This window comes from Phlebotomus papatasi, chromosome 2, assembly GCF_024763615.1.
Source record: "Phlebotomus papatasi isolate M1 chromosome 2, Ppap_2.1, whole genome shotgun sequence".
In the NCBI taxonomy this organism is placed as follows: Eukaryota; Metazoa; Arthropoda; class Insecta; order Diptera; family Psychodidae; genus Phlebotomus; species Phlebotomus papatasi.
This window is the reverse complement of record NC_077223.1, coordinates 52,191,742-52,217,271: the sequence shown is the minus strand read 5'-3', so window position 1 is coordinate 52,217,271 and position 25,530 is coordinate 52,191,742. Positions and strand designations below refer to the sequence as shown.

The 25,530-nt window shown below is 35.5% G+C and overlaps 1 protein-coding gene across 1 annotated transcript in view; it reads left to right on the top strand.

Moving 5' to 3' along the window:
* The window catches only part of LOC129801536 (mucin-2), a 64,024-nt gene that overhangs the window by 18,636 nt on the left and 19,858 nt on the right, over positions 1 to 25,530 (top strand). The window contains exon 2 of the mRNA XM_055846742.1: positions 9,558 to 9,709. Within this exon, the coding sequence (XP_055702717.1) occupies positions 9,558 to 9,709 (152 nt within the window). The remainder of the gene's footprint in view (positions 1 to 9,557; positions 9,710 to 25,530) is intronic.

Genomic DNA, 25,530 nt, shown 5'->3' with positions numbered 1-25,530 from the left:
TCATGAAATGCCACTTCCCCTTCTAACATCGCAAGTTCATAAAACCACCGCTAGGGGCGCTATTATTAAAAAGAAAATTTTTAAATCTTTAAAGTTAAATAACTCAAAAATTCCTTATGCAATCGGGCTGAAATTTTAGTATGCTGTAGCCGTTGATTATACCTATCAAACAAAAAAAACCTTAAGTCGATCCATAACCCCTGACCCGAGCTATAAGGGGTCAAAGTTCGAACATTGACCGGCCTCTATCTCCGGTTCTAATTAACATAGCGACATAAATTTTACCTTTTTGGTTTCGTCTCGATGAGCACTTTCAGATGGAAGTTCAAAAAGTCACCACAGGTGGCGCTGTGATAGCGTCAAAATTCATCGAAATTCAAAGACATTTTTCTCAAAAACGGCATTGTGCAAGTTAATGAAATTTTAGTATGTTGTAGTCCAGTCTAGGACGTTTCCAAAATGGTGCGTATGCGCGCTGTGGTTAAAACAGAACCGGAGATATGAGGGGTCAAAGTTCACGAAATTCAAAAAATCATATCTCCGGTTTTATGTGACCGATTTTGATGAATGAGGGCTTAAACGAAAGATCTCACCAAATGCTACAACTTTCTAGAATATTTGAACTTCGTGGGACCAACACCAGGGGCGCCACAGTCGAAAAACCAATTTCAATATCACATAACCTCAATTATCTCGACTGTCGCTAAACCGATTTTGATGATTACTTCAACATAATTGTAGAGCACATTTGTCTCTACATTTCGTCCATACATCATTTTTCACTCAGACCACGCTATCACTCCGATTTTGCCGTTTAAGTGTGAAAAAATTGATTTTTCCCATAATAACGCTTTGAAATCACTCAGATGCCAATTTGACTGCCTCTACTCCACCAAGACACTTAAAATAGGGTTTTAAATGGAAAGTCCAACAAAATACAACAATTCTTTGATATAGTTGAAGTTCAACAAATGATTACTTGGGGAACTCTGGATGAAAAAACGAGTTAAGAAACAAAAAACCTCGCTTATCTTGGCTTCTGAGTAATCGATGAGATCATGTTCTATGGGAAAATTATAGAGAACATTCTGGTCTACATTTCACCCATATATCACTTTTCTGTCAGTTCATCCAAATCCTTGATATTTTGGTTTAAATACAAAATTTGTATAATTTCACGAATTTTGTTCAAGATAACTGAATGGCGTCTCCCAACTTCAGCTCTAAATCGAATTTGCATGCACTCCGAGTTAGCTCACGTTAAGAATCTCACCTACATAAGCCGGTTAGGATTATCTGTCCCTTTTTGCATTCTACAGTTAGTTTTATGAAGTCCTAGTCTATTTTACAAAGAGGAAAAAATTCTATATTTCAACATTCATGCAACTTCCCCTTTGGTTTATTCCAAGTAGAATGATTGCAATCAATGATGATTTCATTTGAATCCACTTGTACAGTATGGACCAATTCATAAAAGATGAAGATAAGAGACTTCATTGTAGAATTGAATACAACACAAGACCGGGTATTCTTTCACAAAAATCACCCGAAACTGCTAAAATGTCCAGGTAAATCAAAAATTTTGTCAACTTGATCTTATTTCTCACAAATATTATCACAAAATTTAGAATATCACCAAATACTCATTTTGACACAAACAACTGAAAAGAATAAGTTAAATGATTAAAATAAATTTTGAAAGCAACTGAGATATACTTGACGATTTTTTCCTTTATGCACGCATTTTATTTTTTATATTCACAATAATTTGAATATCCTACGTACCAAATCCTAAACTTAATTCTACTTTTCAAAATGTTGCATAAAATTTCTCAAAAATTCTCAATTGTATTATTGGGTGCATAAGAGGAGGTTTTCCAGAAAAATCTCATTTGATTGAGTTATTTATTTGCAGGGGATTTTAGGATTTTCCTTTCATTTCCCACCCACAAGAATTTACCTCAGTGGGAGGTATCACAAGCACACAATGCACTTTCTTCTCAGAGAATTGAAAAGTTGACGAGGCGATTTTCTCATGAGGTGGCAGTTTTTCCTGCATCCTCTGCAAGTGACACGGTGTAGCTTGCGTCGTCATCTACCAAAACCCCTCGAAACATGAGCAAATTTTGCAATTTGTCGTTAAGGCGGTAACAATAGGAACACCAGGGTGATTTTTCTGCACACGACATTTGGAGCTTTGAATCCGTATCCAACTCCCTACAATCGCGTAGGAGCAAAAGCTACCATGGTGAGAACAAGAGTACAATTTTACGAATCAATAATTGCAGAAAGAATTCTCCATCCACTCCATCCCCCGGTGAAATTGGTGCGTGGAAAATGGTAAGAATTCTTAGGGGTTAGAAGTGGTGGTGGGGCATTTAAATGAAATTATGAGTTGAGGAAGCTGTAGTCATACTCCTTGAACCACCAAAATCCACCCACGTTTTGTTCTCCAAATGGCAAAAATGCCTCCCCCTCGATCATTTGCGATTCAGCGGCGTGTAACTTTTTGTGTTATATTTACTTAATGCAGACGACAGAATGAAATAAATGCTTAGTAGAGGATTCCCAATGTACCCTCGCCGGATATCCATTTGCTTTTGCTAGGCGAGAAAGAACACAAATCACCACATTATACCAAATTATCCCTTAAGTAGATTCAATCGTCAATCTCTTATTTGCACAAGCTCCGCCGCCAATTCATAATGACGCGCCATAACCATTAGTTTTGCCCAGGGTTGGCGCCCAGACGCACGGATGCTGTGGGGAGCTCACCCTTTTGGACGCTATACCATCAACATAAGAATGGGTTTTGCATGCACACATCAGACCTTAGGGGAAGATAGTAAACAAACGAAAAAGATACCACCACCCATCATGGGCTGTATCACAAACCCCAGTATAGGAACTTCCTCATTGTTTTGGAAAAAGGTGAGAAACACCTTGAAAAGAAGATGTGAGCAGACGAGGCGAAATGAGCTTTCACCGTGCAAGTATTAAAACTGATTCAGAGTGCACAAATTTTTGGAAGCTCTGATGAAGTTCACCTAAATAAAATTACAAGTTCTAAAGGGAAAATAAAACACTGAGACGATTGACTAGAACAAAATCCCCAGCAAACGTTACATCCACTTAAGTAAATAATTAGGATTGGCGGGTTCGACCGGCGACTGGGTTAACAATTGTTAAATGCTCCGTACACTCAACCGTTAATCGTGGAAATTAAAATCGCGATTTTAACTCCCTAAAAGTGGTCAAAACGGCTTGAATTCTCTAGGTAATAAACTAAAATTTCCTGGGGAATAAAAATATGCTATTTAGAAATAAAGTACCGTTAATAATAATGTAAAGCTATAAAGTAAATACTCTACATATTGAGGAAGTTTTAAAAAAAAGAGAACTCAAAGTGTCTCAGCTTGGAAAATTGTTTCACTAAATTAAAGAATTACATCTAAAAACCTAGTATTTGCATCTGTTTTCAAATGACTACACTGTGAGAGAAATCCGAAAAAGTCAAAATAACATTCCGAAAATGTTAATTTTACCTTGCACTTTTGATCCGCAAACGATGTAAATATTACCCTTTTTAGGTGTATTATGGGTTAAATTTACCCTTCTTTCATGTTGATTTTACCCTTAAAAGGTGTCAAATTAACATTAGAAAATGTTGATATATTTTTACACCCAAAAAGTGTTAAAGTTATGACGAAAAAGAGTTAATCGCAGTCTCTTTTTTTTCTCAGTGTAGAAACCTCATGATGAATCTTAGGAAAATACTAAGAAACGGTCACTCAAATTCATAAAGAAATGTGAAACATAGGGGAAAATGCCCATGTTCTACATCTACACGGTCCCAAGTTTTAAATGACTAAATTTTTCGTTCTTTTTTTTCAAAAAATAGGGTAAGTATGCCAAATTTCGGCATAGTTGCAAATAAGCACCGAAGTCCTAAGTTTGAAATTCAATATTTTTAATACATATTGATATTTCTTGTTACTTCCATTTCGGGAGGGTTGTGTGGAACCTTGAAAACTAGTTTATCATCTTTGTTTTCTTTAAATCAGTGCCTAAAATATTGAAAAATTAGTAAAAATGTGGACATCGCTTTGGGTAGTATTCCGGCCACTTTGAGTGAAATACCGGCCATCATTTTTCTGGCCACCTTTTGTGAAGCAACGGATAGAAAATTTCAAAACATCATACGGAACGAGTTAAATATTTAGTTTAATACGTTTATATGACCCACAAGTCCTGAGATCTTCCGTGTAATTTGTCCTGAAGATCTGAAGAGTAGCATCTCAAATTTACGCGCAGATTCCCGTAACAATTTGCCCTTCCTGAAGCATTCCAAGGTCTTTTCCACATCATCTTTGTCATAGAAGGGATGGTTTTTTTTTCTATGGACATTGGAGAACTCAGACATTGAAAAAATAACATAAAATGAACAAAAAATTTAGGAAAGCAAAAGATGTTGCCGGAATAGGCAACATTACCTCTCCGGAGAGACGATCACAAAGTATATACTTTTTTACGCGAAATACAGGATCCAGCTGGGAAATTTCACTCGAAATTGAAAGACTGATTCACTATTAACATAAACAGAAACAATCTTTAATGAAGACAAATCAATTTTCATGGAAAACACCGGAGGAAAACCTTCTGCACTTCACCACAAATCACAAGACTGCTAGAAACACAAGTGATTCGTCACATTTTTTGTAAGACTCTTTTCACACTGAGTTTTTACAACACAATTTAAATTCAAATTTATACCTAAAATTCAACGGTCTTTGTATTAACACATCTTAAAATGAATAAATATTTAAAAGCAAAATTAATTCATTGACTATTCGAAGATTACATACATAATTTTAATTTATTTATTTGCTTGGCCGGTTTCACACTCAAAGTGGCCGAAATTAGAAGCTGGCCGAAATTTGGCACACTTATCCTATGACTCATTGCACCCATATTTTAAAAACTAGGGCACGGTGTCCCGTTTTTAAAATATATCGCTGAGTCACATTTATTCAGAAACATAGGAAAAATTTAGTCATTATGAAGCTTGGGACCGTGCAAAGCACGGGAACTTTCCCATAAAATATTTTTTTTACAAGAATCCAAGAATTAATGAAACTCAATTTCCTTTAAATTTTCGAAACCATTTCATTAATGTACTCTTCGAAAAATGCTTCATTTACCTCCTCCGTAATAATTCTTTCAATTGATGTACTGGAAGTTTTGAGACGTTTTAAACCTTAATAGATCTTTTACTATTATACGGAATTCTTAAAACAATACAAAAACAATAAACTTTATAAAGTGCAAATTGAAGAAATACGGAAAAATCAAAGGATTTTATTGATATATTACTATCAATTTAAGTACAAGCAATATAAATTTCTAAGTGCATCGACATATCGGAAATACTCGATCACCATCCGCTTTGCTTCACACCTCGTGAAGAAAAAAATCACATTTGGCAGCGTGTGGTTTGGTGGTCGGATACAATTTTGCTGATGGCCCCAAGTGAGGTTTTTTTTGGTATGAGGGTGAAAAACAATTTATTGACGAGGGAGGCAAAAGCCCTCACGTAAAAGTCAGGAACAGTAACTAAATCTACAAAATTGATTCGACTGGGAGTTGAGAAGCAATCCCAAAGAAGAGGTGGGCACCAAAACCACAAAAAAATGGTATGAGAATTTCATTTAAGCAATTGCCAAGGCACGTTTTGTGTAAAGTTTTATATTAAAAGCTATACTCTCGCGGAATCCCATATACAGTTCTTTTTTCGAGTGAGTAACATTTTTCCCACATTCTCCAATTCAATTGAAAATTCATTTTAGATCTCTTATCACTTCATTTTCCAACTCTTTCGCTTTCACTCAAATTTTTTTCCAGTGGAGCCGGAAGAGAGTGCTGCGAAGAAAACTTTTATTGCATTTGTGATTGTATCTGGGGAGGAAGTGGTTGAAAATTGAGGTTCAATTTGAAAATTTTACAACAAGATTCAGCTAGAGATACAATTTGTGTCGAGCATTTGGGGAGAAATTCAATGCGGAGATAACAAAGTGAAAGTTTTTAACAAAAGCACGTTGAGACTTTAAAATTAGGCTCGTTCAACGAATAAATTTAAGAGGCTGTGTAGTAATCGCCATGGGGTTGATCCACGTAAAAAATGCAAATTAATCATCTGGGAATAATTTATTTTCTAAAACAAAATTTAAAACACAATCTCAGGAATTAATTTCCTAACTATAAAAAAAACCTCTCGATCTTGATGATAAACAGAAGAGTTTTAGAGACTTGTTGAATTTAAACAGATTATTCCAATTTGCATTGCGGATTCTATTTCAAGACCACTTTTAGAAAGAAACAATATCAGTGAGAGGTTTCATTCTGTGAAAATCCAAGGCTAAAAATGACCGAGTTCACTTAAATATATCCATGGAGAAAGAGAGAGTTCTTCTGTTGACACAAATTAATTGCTGTGAGACACAATTCCCAATGTTGATGGATACTGTCGAGGGAGCTATGTTGAGGGTGTCTATTAAAAGTAAACATTGTGTGGATCTCTTCTCCGCCGGAAATAGTGTGGAAATCAATCAAACGGAGCGTCGGAAGTGATTTATTGTGAGTGAGAAACTCTGGATAGCCAATATCTCTTCCAGCACGAAATAAACATTGGAGATAATCGCATCATCTGAACGAGATCAAACATCAAGCTTTCATCCTCCAAAAATTCTCAATTTCTGACAAATTGTCGTCAATTCGTGTGAAATTCTTTGGGGGTGGATGGTCTTCCATTGGCACAGTCATTTGCATACTTGGCCCCACGAAATGGGGTGAAATTCATTAAATTGCTGCCCTTCATTTGTTTTCCATCGACGGTCTCACACACCGAGATGATTTTTAGGGGAGCTTTTGACGAACGCAAGAGATCGAAATGGTAGCATCCCGCCCGACCCCATTCACTTTAACTTTTCCGCCTTCACCCAGCTAGTGCCTCAATGGAAAATTCATTGATTTCCTCACATTTTCATCTCGTCGTGTGCCGACAAGAAAAAACCACCCCAATTTGGGCACCAGACACATCCCTTGTCATCAGAGTTAAAATACGACACGTTTTATCTGGTTAAAGATGATAATTAAAAATTTCTTAGAAAAGTTATTTGAACTAATGTGAAGAAACGTCGTCCTTGTGGTCGGCCTATAAAGGTCCTCTAGGATAAGATATTTGAAGCTATTCAGTATCTTGCCTGGAATCGTCCTAAAATCGACCGCTCATCCTGAAAGTATTCCCGAAGTAGCGGAGGATCGGACAGGCGTGAGTTGAAAAAGGCATGAGTTGATAAAGTGGACTTAGAACCCTTAGAACAGAACTATTTATTTCCGGAGCCAGTCAAAATCCCGAACGCCAAAATCCCGAAAGCCGAAATTCCGAAAGCCAAAAATACTGAAGGGGATGAAATTATATGGAGGATAATGTGTAGAATAATTTCCCAAGACACAGAAAATTTTCCTTTGCCTCCAGATTCCAGAAAGCGCGTGTGTAATCTTGGGAGTAGCTATGACATTTTTAAGAATTCAGAATTTTGACCAATTCGGGATTTTGGCTTTCCTGATTTTGGCTTTCGGGATTTTGGCGTTCGGAATTTTGGCTTTCGGGATTTTGACCTGGGGGGGAATTCTGTAACTCTGGTGAAGTGATCACCTGTCAAAATTGGTGAACGCTTGACTGAAGTGATAGCAAAAGAGATTCTGTAACTTGCGATAGCTTCACGTGAAAGGATCACTTTGAGGTTATGTGTTTCACTTGGCAATTTTTCGGTGAAGATGATGTTATCACTCGGTGAAGCCAGTAAAAATTTTTTCCATACTCAGCTTGAAAAACAAGACCATATCATTTCTAATACTCAATTCTAGTGTTTTCCATAGTTATTCAGTTCAAATATTGATGAAAATCTTAAATTTAATTAAAATTTCAATACACTTCCCCTCTCTGCTTCACACAAAGGTACAGAATAACTTTTCTAGCAGTCGTGAAGGGAAGCTCGTGAACCTTTCAGTAGTGAACCGTTCATTAGTGAAGCGTTCATCGAGTTACAGAATTCCCTCCCTGGAGGAGAATTCTGTAATGCTCTGGCTATGCCATATGACAAATTGGGTTTGAATCTCAGGAGAGCTTTTTCGAAAATGCGATTCTGTAGCCGTGGCATTGCGATTTGAGCTCAAATGATATTGTCAGAAGTCACATATTTGAGATTTCTGGTAATTCAAATGACAATGAATGTTGTTAAACAAATCAACCAAGACAGACTGTATTTGCATAAAATCACTAAGTAAAGGCATTTCGTTAAAAAATCAGTGAATTGCATTTTCGAACTCATATGATAAGACAAAAAAAGCTCGATTGGCATTCTCATTTTTCGAACTCATGCATGACAATGCCATAAGAGTTACAGAATTCCCCTCCTGGACCCATTTATTTCAACTATTTTACAAATTCACCTCTTCAGCATGAAAACTTATTTTGTTTCTCAAAACTTTATAACAATTTTCATCCTTAATTTATTCTCTTTCCAACTCTGTCCGAGATTCCCTTTTTTCACCCGAGGCCTCCGCCATTCAAATGACAACGAGTACGTGTAATGACGCCTTAGGGGTTGTTGCTTCAGCCCTATTGAGGCGAAAAAATCAGTAAGGGAGTGAGGTATCCACCAACAAGTGCCGATGAAAAAAAAAGATGCCCTCACCGAAAAGCAGATGCGAATGCTCGGGAGGACACTAAAAGCTAAATTATATGACCATGAGAGCATAAATTATTCAGGGAAATCTCTGTTTTATTCAGTATCACTTGTTCATTCATTTGATTTACCGTCCATCCCTCACCATTTTCATTGATCCTGAAGCAATGTTTGGGCAAGCAGCTGCTGTGAGGTATTTTAATTAATTTATAATGCATCGCTGAATGGCAGTTGAAAAAGGACGTAGAAAAAATGTTATTTTGGACTGTAAAACTTCAAAGGATACCTATTTTTCAATTAATGTATTTTCAGGGTTAGGCTAGAAAATTTTTATTTGGAAATGTTCATATACGAGGCATAAATTAAAATTTTCAAAATACGTGAAAGGGTAAATTCAATATTCAATATCCCATGTTTTTTTTCATGAAATTTTAAAAGGTTTGCTCACAAATAGTGGTTAAGATATTTGTCTAAATTGTTAGTGCTTGGGGAAATGCTAAAAGCTCTTCCCAAAGCTGCTTTGAAAAGCCAAAAAGCCCACAAATAATTAATTTTCGTCAAATAATCGTGAGCTAGAGAGTCATTTTGTGTGTTGTTTTGTGATGGGCCAAATAAAGCTTTAGTGGCTCATTTATCTCACCCAGGAAAGTAAGAAGAGAGCGAGAAAACAGACCCCATTTGTCTTGCTATTGACACCCGTAGAATATGAGAGGCATCCTACAGCCACCAGAGTAAAAAGGATGTAGGATTTAAATTTCAAATAGACACCCAGGAATATTAATGAACTCTCACTAATCTTTCATCTTCTAGCTCCGGCAGAGTACGACCTGGACAATGAGCAAGCGGAGGCACGTTATGACCCCAGGCTGCTGTCCCAGGAGCTTCTGGGCTCCCATTCACCTCCCAAACAGGGAGCTGAAGACTGTGTGAGCTCCAATAGAAGATATGAACACGGAGAAAAGGTAAGGCAATTTCTATTTACTCGTAAATCACTTTGTATTACTCTGTCGGTAAATATCTGTTACTTGGATGTGGATTTTCAAGGATTTTCTGAAAAAAATTACTTTTCCAAAAGATTTTATTTTTTCCCAAAAGTATACTATATTTCAATAAAAAAAAACAATGACAGAGTGCTACATTTTTACGAAATGCTCGAATTTGTCACTAATGCTATAAGATTTCGAACTTTTTGTAAAGTTCTTTTCTATATCACGTTATTTTTTTCTCATTGTTGGCTCTGCGCAACCGTTTTAAAATTATTTATTATGTTACCTAAAATATAAATGAACTAACGGAACTAATATGCAAATTTCATTTTGTATTAAATATCGTTTCATTAAAAGCCAGACAGCACTGTTCAAATTGTTCCGGAAGTCCAAGACATTTTCAACGAACCTAAAATTACCCAAAATATTTGAAAAATATTTTTTTTTAAAGTTTTTGTTTTAACTCTTGGCCTTAAAAATGATTATTAGAAATTATTCGAGGTCAGACAATTTACCCGGGGTCTACCGAGGATTTTAAATTGTTATTTAGACCCATTTGGTATGCAAACAGTTCTGAAATGCACATGAAAACCTGTTACTAGGAATGTTTCTACGGTATTAGGTGAGATTCTTAACAATCTCACCTACTATAATCCTAACAAAATCTCATGTCCTCCGATTGGCCCCAAACTTTTCCAGAATGTGTTTTGACACTTCCTGATCACGAATATATGGATGGCTAAAAACCGTTCCCGTCCGTCCGTCCGTCCGTCCGTCCGTCCGGCCGGCCGCTCTTTGGAGCTTAATAGCTCCTAAACTAAAAGAGATATCGACTTGCGGTTTTCGGCAAAGGTTACATATCGTATGAAAATTGCAACTTGGTGCATTGACCCCCCACCCCCCACCCCTCCTTCCGCCATTTTGAATACCCCCCTTTTTTTGTTTTCTTAATGGCTCCGCCCCTATGGCATCGATCGGGCTCAAATTTTAGAATGTTATAGCTGGGCCTTAGAGCTTTCCATCAATACCAAACTTAAGGTCCCCCGACCCCCCTGACCCGAGCTATAAGGGTCCAAAAAAAATTCTTAAAATGGCCATTACTCCGGTTCTAATTGTCAGAATTTAAAAAGTGAGGGCTTTTTGGAAACCTCTCGTGAAATGCCACTTCCCCTTCTAACATCGCAAGTTCATAAAACCACCGAGGGGCGCTATTATTAAAAAGAAAATTTTTAAAACTTAAAAGTTGAATAACTCAAAAATTCCTTATGCAATCGGGCTGAAATTTTAGTATGTTGTAACCGTTGATTATACCTATCAAACAAAAAAAACCTTAAGTCGATCCATAACCCCTGACCCGAGCTATAAGGGGTCAAAGTTCGAACATTGACCGGCCTCTATCTCCGGTTCTAATTAACATAGCGGCCTAAATTTTACGTTTTTGGTTTCGTCTCGATGAGCACTTTCAGATGGAAGTTCAAAAAGTCACCACAGGTGGCGCTGTGATAGCGTCAAAATTCATCGAAATTCAAAGTAATTTTTCTCGAAAACGGCATTGTGCAAGTTAATCAAATTTTAGTATGTTGTAGTCCAGTCTAAGACGTTTCCAAAATGGTGCAAATGTGCGCTGTGGTTAAAACAGAACCGGAGATATGAGGGGTCAAAGTTCACAAAATTCAAAAATCATATCTCCGGTTCTATGTGACCGATTTTGATGAATGAGGGCTTAAACGAAAGATCTCACCAAATGCTACAACTTTCTAGAATATTTGAACTTCGTGGGACCAACACCAGGGGCGCCACAGTCGAAAAACCAATTTCAATATCACATAACCTCAATTATCTCGACTGTCGCTGAACCGATTTTGATGATTACTTCGACATAATTGTAGAGCACGTTTGTCTCTACATTTCGTCCATACATCATTTTCCACTCAGACTACGCTATCACTTCGATTTTGCCGTTTAAGTGTGAAAAAATTGATTTTTCTCATAATAACGCTTTGAAATCACTCAGATGCCAATTTGACTGCCTCTACTCCACCAAGACACTTAAAATAGGATTTTAAATGGAAAGTCCCACAAAATACAACAATTCTTTGATATAGTTGAAGTTTAACAAATAACTACTTGGGGAACTCTGGATGAAAAAACGAGTTAAGAAACAAAAAACCTCGCTTATCTTGACTTCTGAGTAATCGATGAGATCATGTTCTATGGGAAAATTATAGAGAACATTCTGGTCTACATTTCACCCATATATTACTTTTGTGCCAGTTCATCCAAATCCTTGATATTTTGGTTTAAATACAAAATTTGTATAATTTCACGAATTTGATTCAAGATAACTGAATGGCGTCTCCCAACTTCAGCTCTAAATCGAATTTGCATGCACTCTGAGTTAGCTCACGTTAAGAATCTCACCTACATAAGCCGGTTAGGATTATCTGTCCCTTTTCGCACATGATCGAAAAGTTTACCTAGTCAAGTTCTAAAAAATATTCAAAAAATCACACGGCATCTTCTCGGGTAATCTTTAAAAGGAGGAAGAGTAAAGAAAAAACGAGGATCGCGTCAATGTTTCTTAGAGGGTTACATGTGTCAAAAAGACTAAAAACACCATTTTTTTCGACATAAAAATTATTTTAATTTATATTCAGTATAGGATTTAAACTATGTGTAAAAAATTTTCATTTCAAAATCCAAAATCTAAAATTCAGCCATTGGAACCTAATTTTCGGAGACTTATCTTGAAAAAAACATGCTTTTCCGTGGACAAGATTTCTCAGAGTGTATTCATCAGAAATCGAAAAACTAAATATTTCCTGTTAGCTGTTAAGTTAAACTCATACTTGAACCGTATATTCATTTTTTAATACAATTTGGATCATCATCATCATTTTCAACCGTTTATCCCTATTGGAGTAGCGGGCCCATGACATCCAAATTAGCAGCTCAAGCTTGTCGATCCTCCGCCACCTCAGGTTCGATCCCAAGGCGTTCCAAGACAAGATTCTGAATTTGATTCAGCCATCTTGACCTAGGTCTGCCTCGAGGGCCTCGAGATCCTCGAGGTCGACGCATCCTCAAAATGGCTTGCATAGCAATTTGGATTTTGGCAGAATTTAATATACAAAAAAAAATCGGTGTATTTTACACCACGTTTTGTCTTGTAGAATAAGTTATGATCAAGATAAAAAAAAATTACCGTTCAAGTACAAGTACGAGTTTAATTCATCAGCTACGAGTAACAGGGAAAATATAGTTTTTTAACGTCAGACGAATATAAGTACTCTAAGAAATCTTGTCCACCGAAAAGTATGTTTTTCTTTTCAAAAAAACGTCTCAAAATTTTTTAAAATTTTGAAATGAAAATTTCAGAAAATATAGTTAAAATTATTGTGCTTTTATATGCTGAAGAGCTCGGATTGAATATTTTTTTTATTTTGTCGAAAAAAGATATGAAAAAGAAAATATTCTATTTTAGTTTGCGAGACCCACCTTCATGCCCTAGACACACTTACGACTTAAGCCGAGAGACGACTTAGTGGAAAATGATGGAAATGTAGTTTGGCCAATATTTGTAACATAATTACGCTAAGCCGTCTCTCGGCTAATCCTCAGGTCTGTCAAGGCCCTAAGTCAACTTAAGGGAATCTCTTGAATGTCCCACCGTCGGTATTTCAAACATTTTGGCCCCTATGTCCGACGAGCACTAAACGTATCAAAACAAACAAAGGGGTAAACAGCGTGACATCATTTCTTTTAGAAATCATTTAAATTACAAACACATGTTCAGAAAAGCATTTCCAGAAGGATGAAAGGTGTCAAATTAGAAGGTCGTAAATAAGGGGTTATACTCCTTTTATATAGAGTTCAAAGAGTAAAAATAAGTATCCCACTATTATAAAACGTATACAAATAATATTTATAAAGCAATAAATTATATAAGTCCAGATAAACTGAGTATTTGAGATTATTTTTAGGAAATTTTGATGAGTTTGCTTGAAACGCAGAATGTGTACATAGGTGTAAATTCAATTCATCTGTTAAACTTTAGGAATAATATATCACGTCGACTATATAATTTTAATATTTCGATGGTCAAAATGGATGAAATTGGGTCAATTTATTCCTAAAATTCAACTCACAATAGGGCGTCACTAGTTTTTGATTTGTTTATAAAAATTTACATGTCGATATTCACATTTTTTTATGAATTGATAAAATGAAACGAATTTGGAACGTGAAGTTAAAAAAAAAACTGCGAAATGCATTAAACTAACTGATATGGTACATGCCGTGCATTCCATTTAATAACCTAGTTCCGTATTAAATTATAATATTTTCTAATTCAATTGTTCTCGTGTATTCTGTGAAGTCTTTTCCATTTTCTTTTTCAGAATGTTAATAATATCTTAAAACAAAGAAAACAGTCTTAAAACACGCTAAAAGTTTACCATACTGATTTCATTAAAATAATTTCATCATTTCCTCATCGACAATTTTCACTAAAAGCACAAACTTGGTTGGTTATTCCCTTTTAATGAAACTTTGCGGTTGATTTTTCTAGTGAAAAGTTGCATCTTTTTCTGCTTTCATTTTCTGGTTTCATCGGAAAATTCTGTGCTCTCAAAAATGGTTGCACTTTTGCACTAACTTCGGACAACTTTTTGCCACTTCTGAATACACCAAAAGCACACTAACAAGCTCTGTGGTTGATGTAAAAGATATACCAGGGGAAACCATTGTGCGAAAACTTCCCTCAACTCTACCACTTTTTTCCCCATTGCCTTTAATACGAAATATGATCGTCTCTGGCAAAATATGTGTCTTCTTTTATAACTAATGACTTTTTCCTAGCCTTTTAGAACTTGTCTGATTCTGTTAATATTCTCCAAAAGGCCCATCTTTCGTATCGGATTTCACTTCTGTGAAAACTTAGTTAAGTGGTACAAAAAACAGAAACCAGAAAAGTTGCATAGTGTGTCGTAAATTAGAAAAGAATTGCTAATGGAATCAAATGCGGATAAAAGAGTGAAAGACCAAGAGCCTCACACAAAATGTTCTGATGCTATAAATGTTAATTTGAGAGCTGTCTTTCTTATTACAGTGAGTGTTTCACATAACGACTTTCACTTCCAATTACTTCTTTGTTTTGAGTTTATTGAGAAAGCTTTCAGGATATAAAATAAAGGTATAATCATTGTTGAATTGCAATTCAAGTGTAATTACGAATGCATTCTTGGTGCAATGTCAAGAAGATTGCTTAGTTGATTGCATCGAAGTGTCGTGCTGAAGATCAATCAAAAGCTTAATAAATTAGACTTGTTTTGAAAGGACATCTTATCAAATTGTAGCTTTTCTTACTGGATTATCTTTCCAAAATATATAGAAAGCTCATCCATTGCCCAGTGCTTAATCGTCCAAGAAACATCACAATCTCGGATCGTATTCATTTGTATCGATGGTTGAAAGAAGTAATCTCGGATTCTGGTACGAAACGGGGTTCATTGACAAGAGACCTTCGTGTTAGTGACACTATCTGATAGTTGGCCTGAAAATTCCTTTGATTCCCCATTCATCGACCCTCTTCAATCCCCCAGAGCTCACTAAGGGTAAATTATCTCATTAGACGCTTGCAAGATTGGGATACCATCGAAAGCTGACTCAAAATTATAGCCAGCATTAATCAATATTGATTTTCTTCTGAATTATTGACTTTACAAATAATTTGTCTGCACTATAGGATAAGGAAGTCATCCTGGGTTTTAAAGGGTTACCAGGAACGAGCTTTAAAGCTCACGAATACATTAAACTGTTGAATTTCCTAAAGGGGAGTCTCCCTCTACACAGTGAAAGACATCTAGTTAAACATGAATAATGGATTGTTTATTTGGAATAATCTAATTTACTAACATATCTCAAGTAGTATATATATCTCTCTGGAAGTCCTCGAAAATCTATTGAATGGCTCAAGAGCATCAAATTCAATAAGCTCATTCGCTTCGAAAATGAGCTTTTAAATAATTCACCCAGAAAGCGCACTACATTGACTTCCTATCTTAGAGAGAAGGAAAATCCTTTTAAGCATGTTACACAATTGAGACACACCGAGCAATCTCACTGTTAAACCCCAATCCATGCTTGCATTCATCTACATCCATGAATTCAATATGTGAAGATTGAAATTTACTCGGCCCTCCAACTCCTATACTTTCCTTTATTCAAGAAAATCGTGGTGCATAATTTATGAAAATCATGTACAACCAGCGAAAAAAAGCGCTCAAGGATGACATGGAAGATTCATTGAGTGAAGACAAGCAAAAGAAAACAAGCCAAAAAAGTAAGTGAAACTTTCTTCAGCCTCATTTTCATGTGGAAGTGCTACGTTTTTGCAGAGGAAAGTTCCCTGAGGAAAGTAGATAAAATAGATCAAACTGCACCTGAGGAGGAGTCTATATCGGAAGTACTGAAACTAGAAAAAAGTTGTTAATGTTTTCCAGTAGATCCTCGGAAAATTGATGGAAACTTTTTCAGAGTGCTTCAAAGATGAATTGAAAAATAGAGATTTCAACATATCAAGTGTTACCCTAAATAAAATTTTAAGCAAAAAGAATGATTAATTGCAAAGGGGAGACCAAGTGAAAAATACTTCGCGGTTTAATCGTATACGTAAATTCAAGTTTCAATCTGTGTGGCGAGAAAACAGAAAAATCCAGGAAAAATTACCACCATTACCACACAATAAATATTCTTTTTCAAAAAGCGTTTGCAAAGTGTTCGAAGCTGTAACTTAGACGCCATACCTTAAAAGAAATTTCGCATCATTTACCGCTTAACAGTTTTCTTAAAATATCCCACAAAAGTTTTAAAAATAATTTCTTTCCGGACAAAAATTACTTATCAGTTCATAGCCGGTTCACAACCAATTTGAACCGATTTAAGTTACTTAAAACAATAGCCAAAATACATTAGGAGTATTACAATTGAATTTCTGATAAAAAAAAAGTCTGTCATTAAAAAAAACTGAACCCAAACCTGAAGCGATTCAAATCGGTTATGAACTTGGTAATGAACCCGTTCATAACCGATTTGCATCTGTTCTGGTTTGGGAATTCCAAGAGCTTTCAAATTAGCCCAAACATGATATCATTCGGTTGAAAAAGGCGCTCTCTAGAACCTTTTTAACTTTTGACGCCTAGGTAATCTCAAAAACGGGTTTCGGTCGAAATCTTGAAAGCCAAAATCCGGAAAGCCAAAAGCCCGAAAGCCAAAATTCCTAACGTCAAAATCCCGAAAGTCAAAATCCCAAATGTGCCGAATTTCATCCCTTTCAGGACTTTGAACATTCGGGATTTTGGCTTTCGGGATTTTGGTTGCCTCCGCGCGCTCTAAAACATATCCAAAAATCAAAAAAAAATCGAAGACACGTTTTCGAACAATCCCAAAAAGCATGGTTTTAGAGGGGCAGACGAGGGGTCTTATGGGGGGGTCCTCCAAAGGTCTTAAATTTCTAACTGTAACCATTTGGCGTCAAAGCGTTGTTATGGCCTGACAGACGGACGGATAGATAGACAAACAGCGTGACATAATTTCTCAGAAATCTGAATCTGAATCTCCGGGTATTGGAAGATGAAAATTTTGAGGGTTGAAATATCGAAGTATTATATACTGCCTATAAGTACTACTTTCCCTGTGGATTTTAAGCAGTAAAATAACGGGATGACTCAAAAATTCTTGAGAGCGGTGATGAAAAAAGCAATACATAATATCAAACATGCCGATATCTAATACCGATTTTCCCTTTCCCGCTATTATTTCAAAGTCCATTTTTGGGAGTTGGAATTAAGGCTTTGAAAAAATCGCAGCCAAATCAATGACAGAAAATCCCATCACGATGAAAGTAGATGGAAAATTAAAAAAAAAATCACATAGGGGGAGGCGGGGTTACTTTGAGCTGTGGGGCTACATTGTTATACGATTTTTTCGTATTGTTGCGGACCTGCTTTGAGGCATACCCTGCCTGGGGGATGCTGCACGGCGCTCTTTCACGGCGAGCAACACGTACTCGTAGCGAAGTAAGTCGAGTACATGTGCTAGTGAAGTTTAAGTTTGATCTTGGGTTTATCATCCGCGCTCGAGTAAGTGAAACAGCTTGCTGTAGCTATCCTGCTTGCGCATCTCTCACTCTACTTGGAAGCGCGAATCCCCGCTCTGTGCGCTGAGAAGCTGTACGAGATTCCCGTGTTATTTCATGGGAAATAGTGAAGTAAAGAAAGTATTTGTGAGGTTAAACTCTCTGGCCTTTGTTTTTCCTCCCTGCCGTCGTGGTCTCCGGTCAAATCCACAACAATATATTTTTAAAGGAAACTGGGTTTTAACATAATGTAATTTGAATAAACAAAATAATTGTGGTTTTAAATAAAATAAATGTAAGGACCAGCTTCATTTAGACATAGGCGAAAAAATTCGTATAAAAATCTAGCCCCATAGCTCAAAGTAACCCCACCTCCCCCTACTGCCAAAAGAGGTGGCAAAGCCTCCGAGGCTTTGCGAGCTGCTCGAACTCTCGAGAAGAAAGCTCTGTCTTATATTCTTTTTCGCAAATTTTTTGGGTGCAAGATTAATATCGATTTAAATTTGTCTATAAATCATCATAAAGTCATTTCGAAATTGAAAATGGTTCATGAAGAGGGTATTTTAAAAAGATGGTAATTTGATTATGGAAACTACTTTCTCGTGGAGTTCGAGTAGTTAAAATTATAAATATTTAAATTAATAATTTGACCAAATCGAGTGAAAATTAGACCCTTTTGCCCTTAAATAATTCAGGATAGCAATTTAACCGGTGAAAAGTCTCGGGAGAAATGTTCATTGACCTAACAGCAAAATTTATCCGAAAATCATGGAAAAAATTGGGAAAACTTTTAGAACAGTTAGAAAATCTCATTTTTGGCGGATTTCAGCGGATTACCCATTATTATCCATTATTATTACCCCCGGAAATTTTAGCGGGTCGTAAAACAGGAAAAAAAACTTAAAAAACAGAATTTTTAAAACAGATCTAACACCGTTACTTTCTAGATTCATTCCTGATTGTCACCAATGCAGCTGAGCTCAGAATTTCAAGATCTTTCAAAAAAGTCCAGATTTAACCAAATCCATTGAAAATTAGGCCCTCAAGTTTGATTGAACTTTGACCTTGAATAATCCAAGATGGCGCTTTTTCCGGTGATAGGCGTCGAAGGACGAAATGTACAGCTGGATTGCCTCCAAAACATATCCAAAAATGAACGAAATCTTGGAGTTCGAGCAGTTCAAATATAATTTCACTCTCTAAATTAAATGATCGATGATCCCCATTGATTTCAATTCACTTAGTCCAACGACTCTCCAATAATTTTATTCCATTTGAAAGTGTGTTTCTCAAAGTTCTGCAAAAAATACTTCCACGGTTGATTATTTTAGATGATGTTCTAAATCTAAACAATCTCAATACTTCCTTCTTAATTGAGAAAAAGCTTTATTTCAGAATCGAAAAATTTAATTTCACAAAAATTGATTTAGATTTGCTCTACTGATTTAGAATGTAGCATCTTTTACAATATCTTATACATCGCCTTAATGAACAATAAAATAGCTTAAAATAGCTAAATAAAAAATAGCTTAAATAGCTGATGAATTAAAATATAAGCTCGTTTAAAAAATTAAAATTTCTGTATAGTTGTAGTACCAGAAAAATAAAAGTTTGTGATTTTTTTTCTAATTTTAAGATGGCTTTTAGTGCAGAAAACATGTAGTTACATGAATTGTAGAAAATATCAAACAAGTTTAACTTTGTGAAGCAAACATCCGGTGACTCAGTGAATGTCCAAAAGTTTCTACACAAATATCCTAGAACGTTTCATATTTCATTTATTTATGAATTATTCACAAAAGTAATATCATATTTTTCACAAGTTTAAGTTGATCATATGGGAAGATTTAATGCTTTCATGAAGGGCATGAAGAGCACTTTCTTTGATAAAACAATTAAGGAAGCAATTGAGATAAGACAGAAAATACCCTGTCATCAACAAATTTTACCCGCAAAAGCTGCAATTTCCGCTTGCTTCTTTTCCGGGAGGTGGCATCAACTAGCGGAAGGGTTTTTCAAAACCTATGTGAACCCAATAAATTGCTCGCAAACCACATTCTCGGGCTTTATGGCTCAACAGGGGGGATTATCAAAATAAAAATGATCACCATTCTACTCGAAGTTAACACGGACCGATAGAGACACTTTATATCGTTTTATGTTATGTTGTTACGTTTCATGACCATTTGGGTTGTCATTGTGTGTGGCTTTTTAGGTGCAAGAAAACGACCACGTTTCATTTCACAAAGTGACTCTCAAACCAACATTTTTCCATTCTGTCCCCGAACACATGTTTAGTGTGATGAAAGTCAACCTCCATGTTTGGAACATAATGTTCATCTCACAAGCATGGTGTCTCTCCATAAACCCTGTTTGCCCTTCGAAGGAATGGAGCATTTGCGCCCTTTTCATGCCATTTACGAGTGTGTTTGTCACCCACATTTACCATGTTGGCTCTCACTTGGATGGCGTCCTGATTGAGTTGAAAAGTCTCGCAATTCACCACCCACAATCCCATCCTAGATAACCCTCTCCCCAGAGTACACAATGACGTGAAATAATATTGCTCTCCTAGTCAAATTATACATTTTCATTTTCTCCCATCAGCGGAAGGGGATGATCATTCGCGAGAAATTTATCTACCAGGGTAAATTGAAATTCAGTGAAATATACTATCCCCTTTCCATGGAAATTTAACAGAAAAGCTCTGATAACTGTAATGAACATTTGACAGTGGAGGCGCCGGGTGGAGCTTTTAACATAAAGCGTTGAATTGCAGGTGAAAAGATGTCTCTCGAGGATTGTGATAATTTGCTGGAATTTCACATTCCCAGCACTCAAGCTAGAATAAATATTCTCTCGAAAGTTTAGTTACAGTACTTGGTAGCAGAACTTTAAATTTGAAGCTTCAGGTGGGTGTGATAATTTTACTAGGGCTTGAGGATAATATGTTAAATTAAAATCCCGGATAAGTTTAAGGTAGTTGAGATTCTTTACAGTCCACTTCAGCTGAAGCCTAATGGATAAAATTTGCTCGAGACGATACTTCACCCCCACAATCTAACTTAAACTTAAAATTGGTGTCATTTGCACATTAAAACCAATAATAAGCCCAGATAAGCGTATGGTAACGGAGATTCTTTCACAGGTGATCTCGGAGTACTGTCGTTGCGAGTGACTGCACTTTTTTCGCTGTTTTTCAACTTTACCCTATAAAAATGGATAGTTAAAGTGAAAGGAGCAGGGTGAATGGATAAAATTATTTGTATTCAGTTGCTAATGAATGGATTTTGGGACACAAGGATTCATTTCATAAAATTTACTATGTTAAAAAAATCAAGAAAAAATGCTTGCACTTAAGATAAGGTTCGGGTGACTTTGCACTTTTTAATAAGTACTAAAAAATCAACAATTTCTGGTAATAAACGACTATGAAGATCTTCAGATCTAAGGGTAAGATACACGAGATCTACAAAATAACGTGGTCGCCATCTTGATTTGACGTTTCTGTCCGCCATTTTGAATAACTGTCAAAACTTAAAACTTGTCCTATTGGGCTGAAATTTTAGTATGTTATAGCTCATGTAAATACCTTTCCAAAATGTATTTTTGTTCCGACTTAGGTCGAACAATTACCTAAATACAGAAGCTCAAAGCTTAAAATTTTGAAATATTCATATTTTGGTGAATATCATAAATAAAATTAGATAAATGGATTAGATAAAATATGAATATCATTCATATTTTATCTAATCCTGAATTCTGAAACCTAAACGAAATGCCTCAGTAACCATTAAAAATGGTTGAGGCTTTAATTTTCTAGATTTATTTACTCTTACATAATTAAAAAAAAAAATAAACCAAAAGTGCATTAATTAATTTATTTATTTTTTCGTCTTTGCAAAAACAGCTTTTAAGATTCTCAAATAATATGCTGTTATGAAAAAAAAACATGACTGTTCTTTTTGTTTGTTTGTTAGATCTCATCACCAATGATAGTTCTTTCTTTTTTGTGATGGTTTCGATAAAAGAAGCTGTCCGTAGTTCTGTATTAATGAAAATGTCAAAATTTTGAACTTAGATCCCCAGTATCCAGACAATCGCTTGATCTAGGTCGGATTTTATATATGTTCTGAAAAGGCCTTGGTATCAGCTAGAACATACTAAAATTTCAGCTCAATCGGATGAGATTTTTGTTTTGACAGTTATTCAAAATGGCGGACAGAAACGTCAAAACAAGATGGCGACCACACCATCTTGTAAATCTCGGTCATTTTATCTTAAGTTCCCACAAAATTGTATAATTTTTAGCCAAATACTTCTATAATAAAGCTTTAGATCATGCGTTCTTAGGAACACAATAGTGAAAAAATGTATTTTAATAAAACTAATGAACAAAATCGAAGTGGATTATTTTAGCCAGAAAAATTTAGAATGGATTTGGGCAATTTACTACTCTGAAATCGATTTTGGAATTACACCTTCAGATAACTTTTTCACGGTGCCGTTTTTTGACGAGATATCATTTTATTGACTATTACTGAAACTACAAGAATCCTTTTGAGGATCATTGTACCTTACTTTGTACATAACATATCCCTATATATTTTGACATGGTAAACCGGATGGGCGAAGACCATCATTAAGTGCTAGAATTTATGAAAGTCTTACGGACAGCAGAGTGCAAAGTCATCCCCCGAGTGCAAAGTCACCTGGAACGACGGTATTTGTAAATTGGAGGTCGGGAATTCATTTTGAGTTGAATTTTAGGATTGAAGAATCGCGTCAAGAAAACTGTTCTCTTTTTATGCTTTAAGGTAATTTAAACCAAATTTTGCGGGCTAATTTGGGCCTCATCACCTCATTAGCACTTCTTTTAACAATATGGAAATATATATACTATACAAGAACTGCTGATGAGATGATGAGAAAGATACGACAATTGCTGATCCAACTGACGAAATTATTCAAAGCCACAATGCCTGGAATCACGTCCCGGAAAACCTATTTTGCGGCCTAAATATACACTAATTTTATAAATAAATAGGTCAAATTCTAATTATAAAGTTGTACAAAGGCATGAATCACATACTCGAACGCGTATTAGCGACAATTAATGTGAATCACATTAAAATTTTAATGAGAAAGTCTGATAACACCGTAAACTTTGTCAATTTTTCAATACATATAAATTTATGCAGCTCCAAATTACACCTATAAAGAGTTCCGGGACATGAATCCACACATAAATAAATAAATTACTCATAACTAATTAGTAGATGCGCTGTAAAAATCGATGATGTAATGGCCTAAATCCCAAACCCTATCCTGAATTTGTAAAAGCATCAAAACAGCGCCCAATTCAATAAAGTTCTACAGACCTTAAAATTTATTAATGCTTAATTTGTGTGTGAAAATTATGGCTTTCGCTTGCTGTTTCCATTTTTAATAAGGGCTTGAGAATGAGAAATCCAGATGTTAATTTCCCAGAGTTTGGCATACTATCCGCTTTTGCCCCTTTGTTTGAAGCTCATACAATAACAGATATAGTATAACGTACGGCCTATTCGACATATGTCAACCCTCTCGACTGCCAAGCTCATCTATGCAAATCCTATCTTCCTTTAATACGCTCAATCCCTATTATCCCCAGACGGTAGCTTAAGGTTGTTATATGGAGCTGTTGCTAGTTGTTGCTCGCCTGTACTTCAGAGATCGAATATTAGTCTTCACCGACAGCCACTCCTAGGAAGTTGAAAAGGGTGACATCTTCAATTCTCCATTTCTCTTTAGAAATTTTTAGATGAACCCCATCTGGGCTTATATCAACATCTGGTCTTCGATGACCTCCGATTTCTATTTTTTACTTTCAGACCATTTTTCGATCTGTCTATTCGGCCGGCGCTTAATTAAAAATAGGGACGTGGGACCTTCGGAAGACCCTCTAAACTCGACTTGGGAACCGTTAACACATCCTTAATTTAAAAGCCATATTTATTGGAATTACTCGAAAGATTTAGAAGTTGCATAAGCGGATATTTCGTCCGTATTCGAAAATACTCAGTAGGACTTCACAAACATTTACGAATAATTTTACAAAATATTTTTTTCTGTGTAAACTATTTTGGGCAAACTTTTGAATGAAGTAAATGATGTAAGTAAATGGTACGAAAGTTCTTTTGAAGTATAACATCTAAGTCACGAGTTTGAACATTTTAAAAAGCATCGAACACTTTACCAAACCTTTGTTAAGCGGGTGCCCTAATTACAAAGTCAAAAAAGGTCTTTTTTTTTATTGCTTAAATAGATAGATAAATTATCTAAGAACATACAATAAAATATAGAAGTCAATTCGAAGTATTTTTGATGACACAGACACGAAAGCAAAGAAGGTCAAACAGATTTGCAATCATTCGCGCGAATTTAAGAAAAAACTTGTTGACCGAATGAAATTCAATAATTAAAGCTTATACCCTTCAGAATTAAATTTTCTTCTATTTGAAATACAAGAATTGTTGTAAGCCTATTTTATTATCTTTTACAGCGTGTTAAATTCAAAATCTTGTTCCAAAAAACTGTTTAAAATTAAAAAAAAAAGTTACGATTTGACAATTTTCTTCATATTTTCTTATTAAAAACATATTTTCTTCATATTTTCATATTGAGAATTGAAATTTTTTTAGTTGATCTTTATCCGACAAGAATTACGAGCTGCAGATTTCCTATCAAATTAGGGAATGCTACGACGAGGCACTCCGTTGAACTCTTCTCTAGTTAGCCATTTTCTAATTTTTTTTTCTAAAAATAATAGCCGTACTCACTATGGCGTTGTTATCTCGTAATCTCCGTAATCTGTTATCTTGTTATAATTTTTCATTTATAAAATACATTACGAGAACATAACGAGATAACGAGATAACGAGATAACGATATTACAAGATAACAGCGCCATAGTGAGTACGGCTAATATTTAAGCGCTCCCTAATTGGCAGGAAATCTACAGCAAGTAATTCTAGTCTGAGAAAAAAAATCTAAATAGATTTTCAATTTTCATAATTGTATTTTATAATGAAATAAATTAAAAACAAGAGAAAATTGTGAAATAAAATTTTTTTTAGGTTTTTCAAAAATGCATATTTTGAGACAATATTGATTTTAACACTCTGTAAAAGATATTAAAAAATATTTTATCAAATACAATTTAGGTTCAACTAGAAGAGAATTTAATTCTGAATAAGATAAGCCTTTACTCATTAACATAAGTTTATTTTTCTTCATCTTTCCTGTCAAGTTCAAGTGTAGTCATTCGAGGAGAGTTGGAACAGTAGGAGAGATGGACCACTTCGCCTCCTGCCTACATCCTATGCACGATCTCCACCTCATTTGGTCTCTTTGTGTGCTTCAACATTCTAATGAAAACCCCCAAGTTACAGCTTTCTACCTTTAAAATTGTACGAGAAAATTGAAATTGAATTTTTTGGATGTCTGAAAAATGGCCAAAAATTTTTATTTCGCTATAATGCCCTAGACACACTTACGACTAAAGTCCAGAGACGGCTAAGCTCGCTCATAGCCAAGTCAGTTCCTGACACACTACAAACGAGGCTTAGCAATCACTAGTATCCACAAAACATAACTTTCGTGAGTTTTTATGCTGATA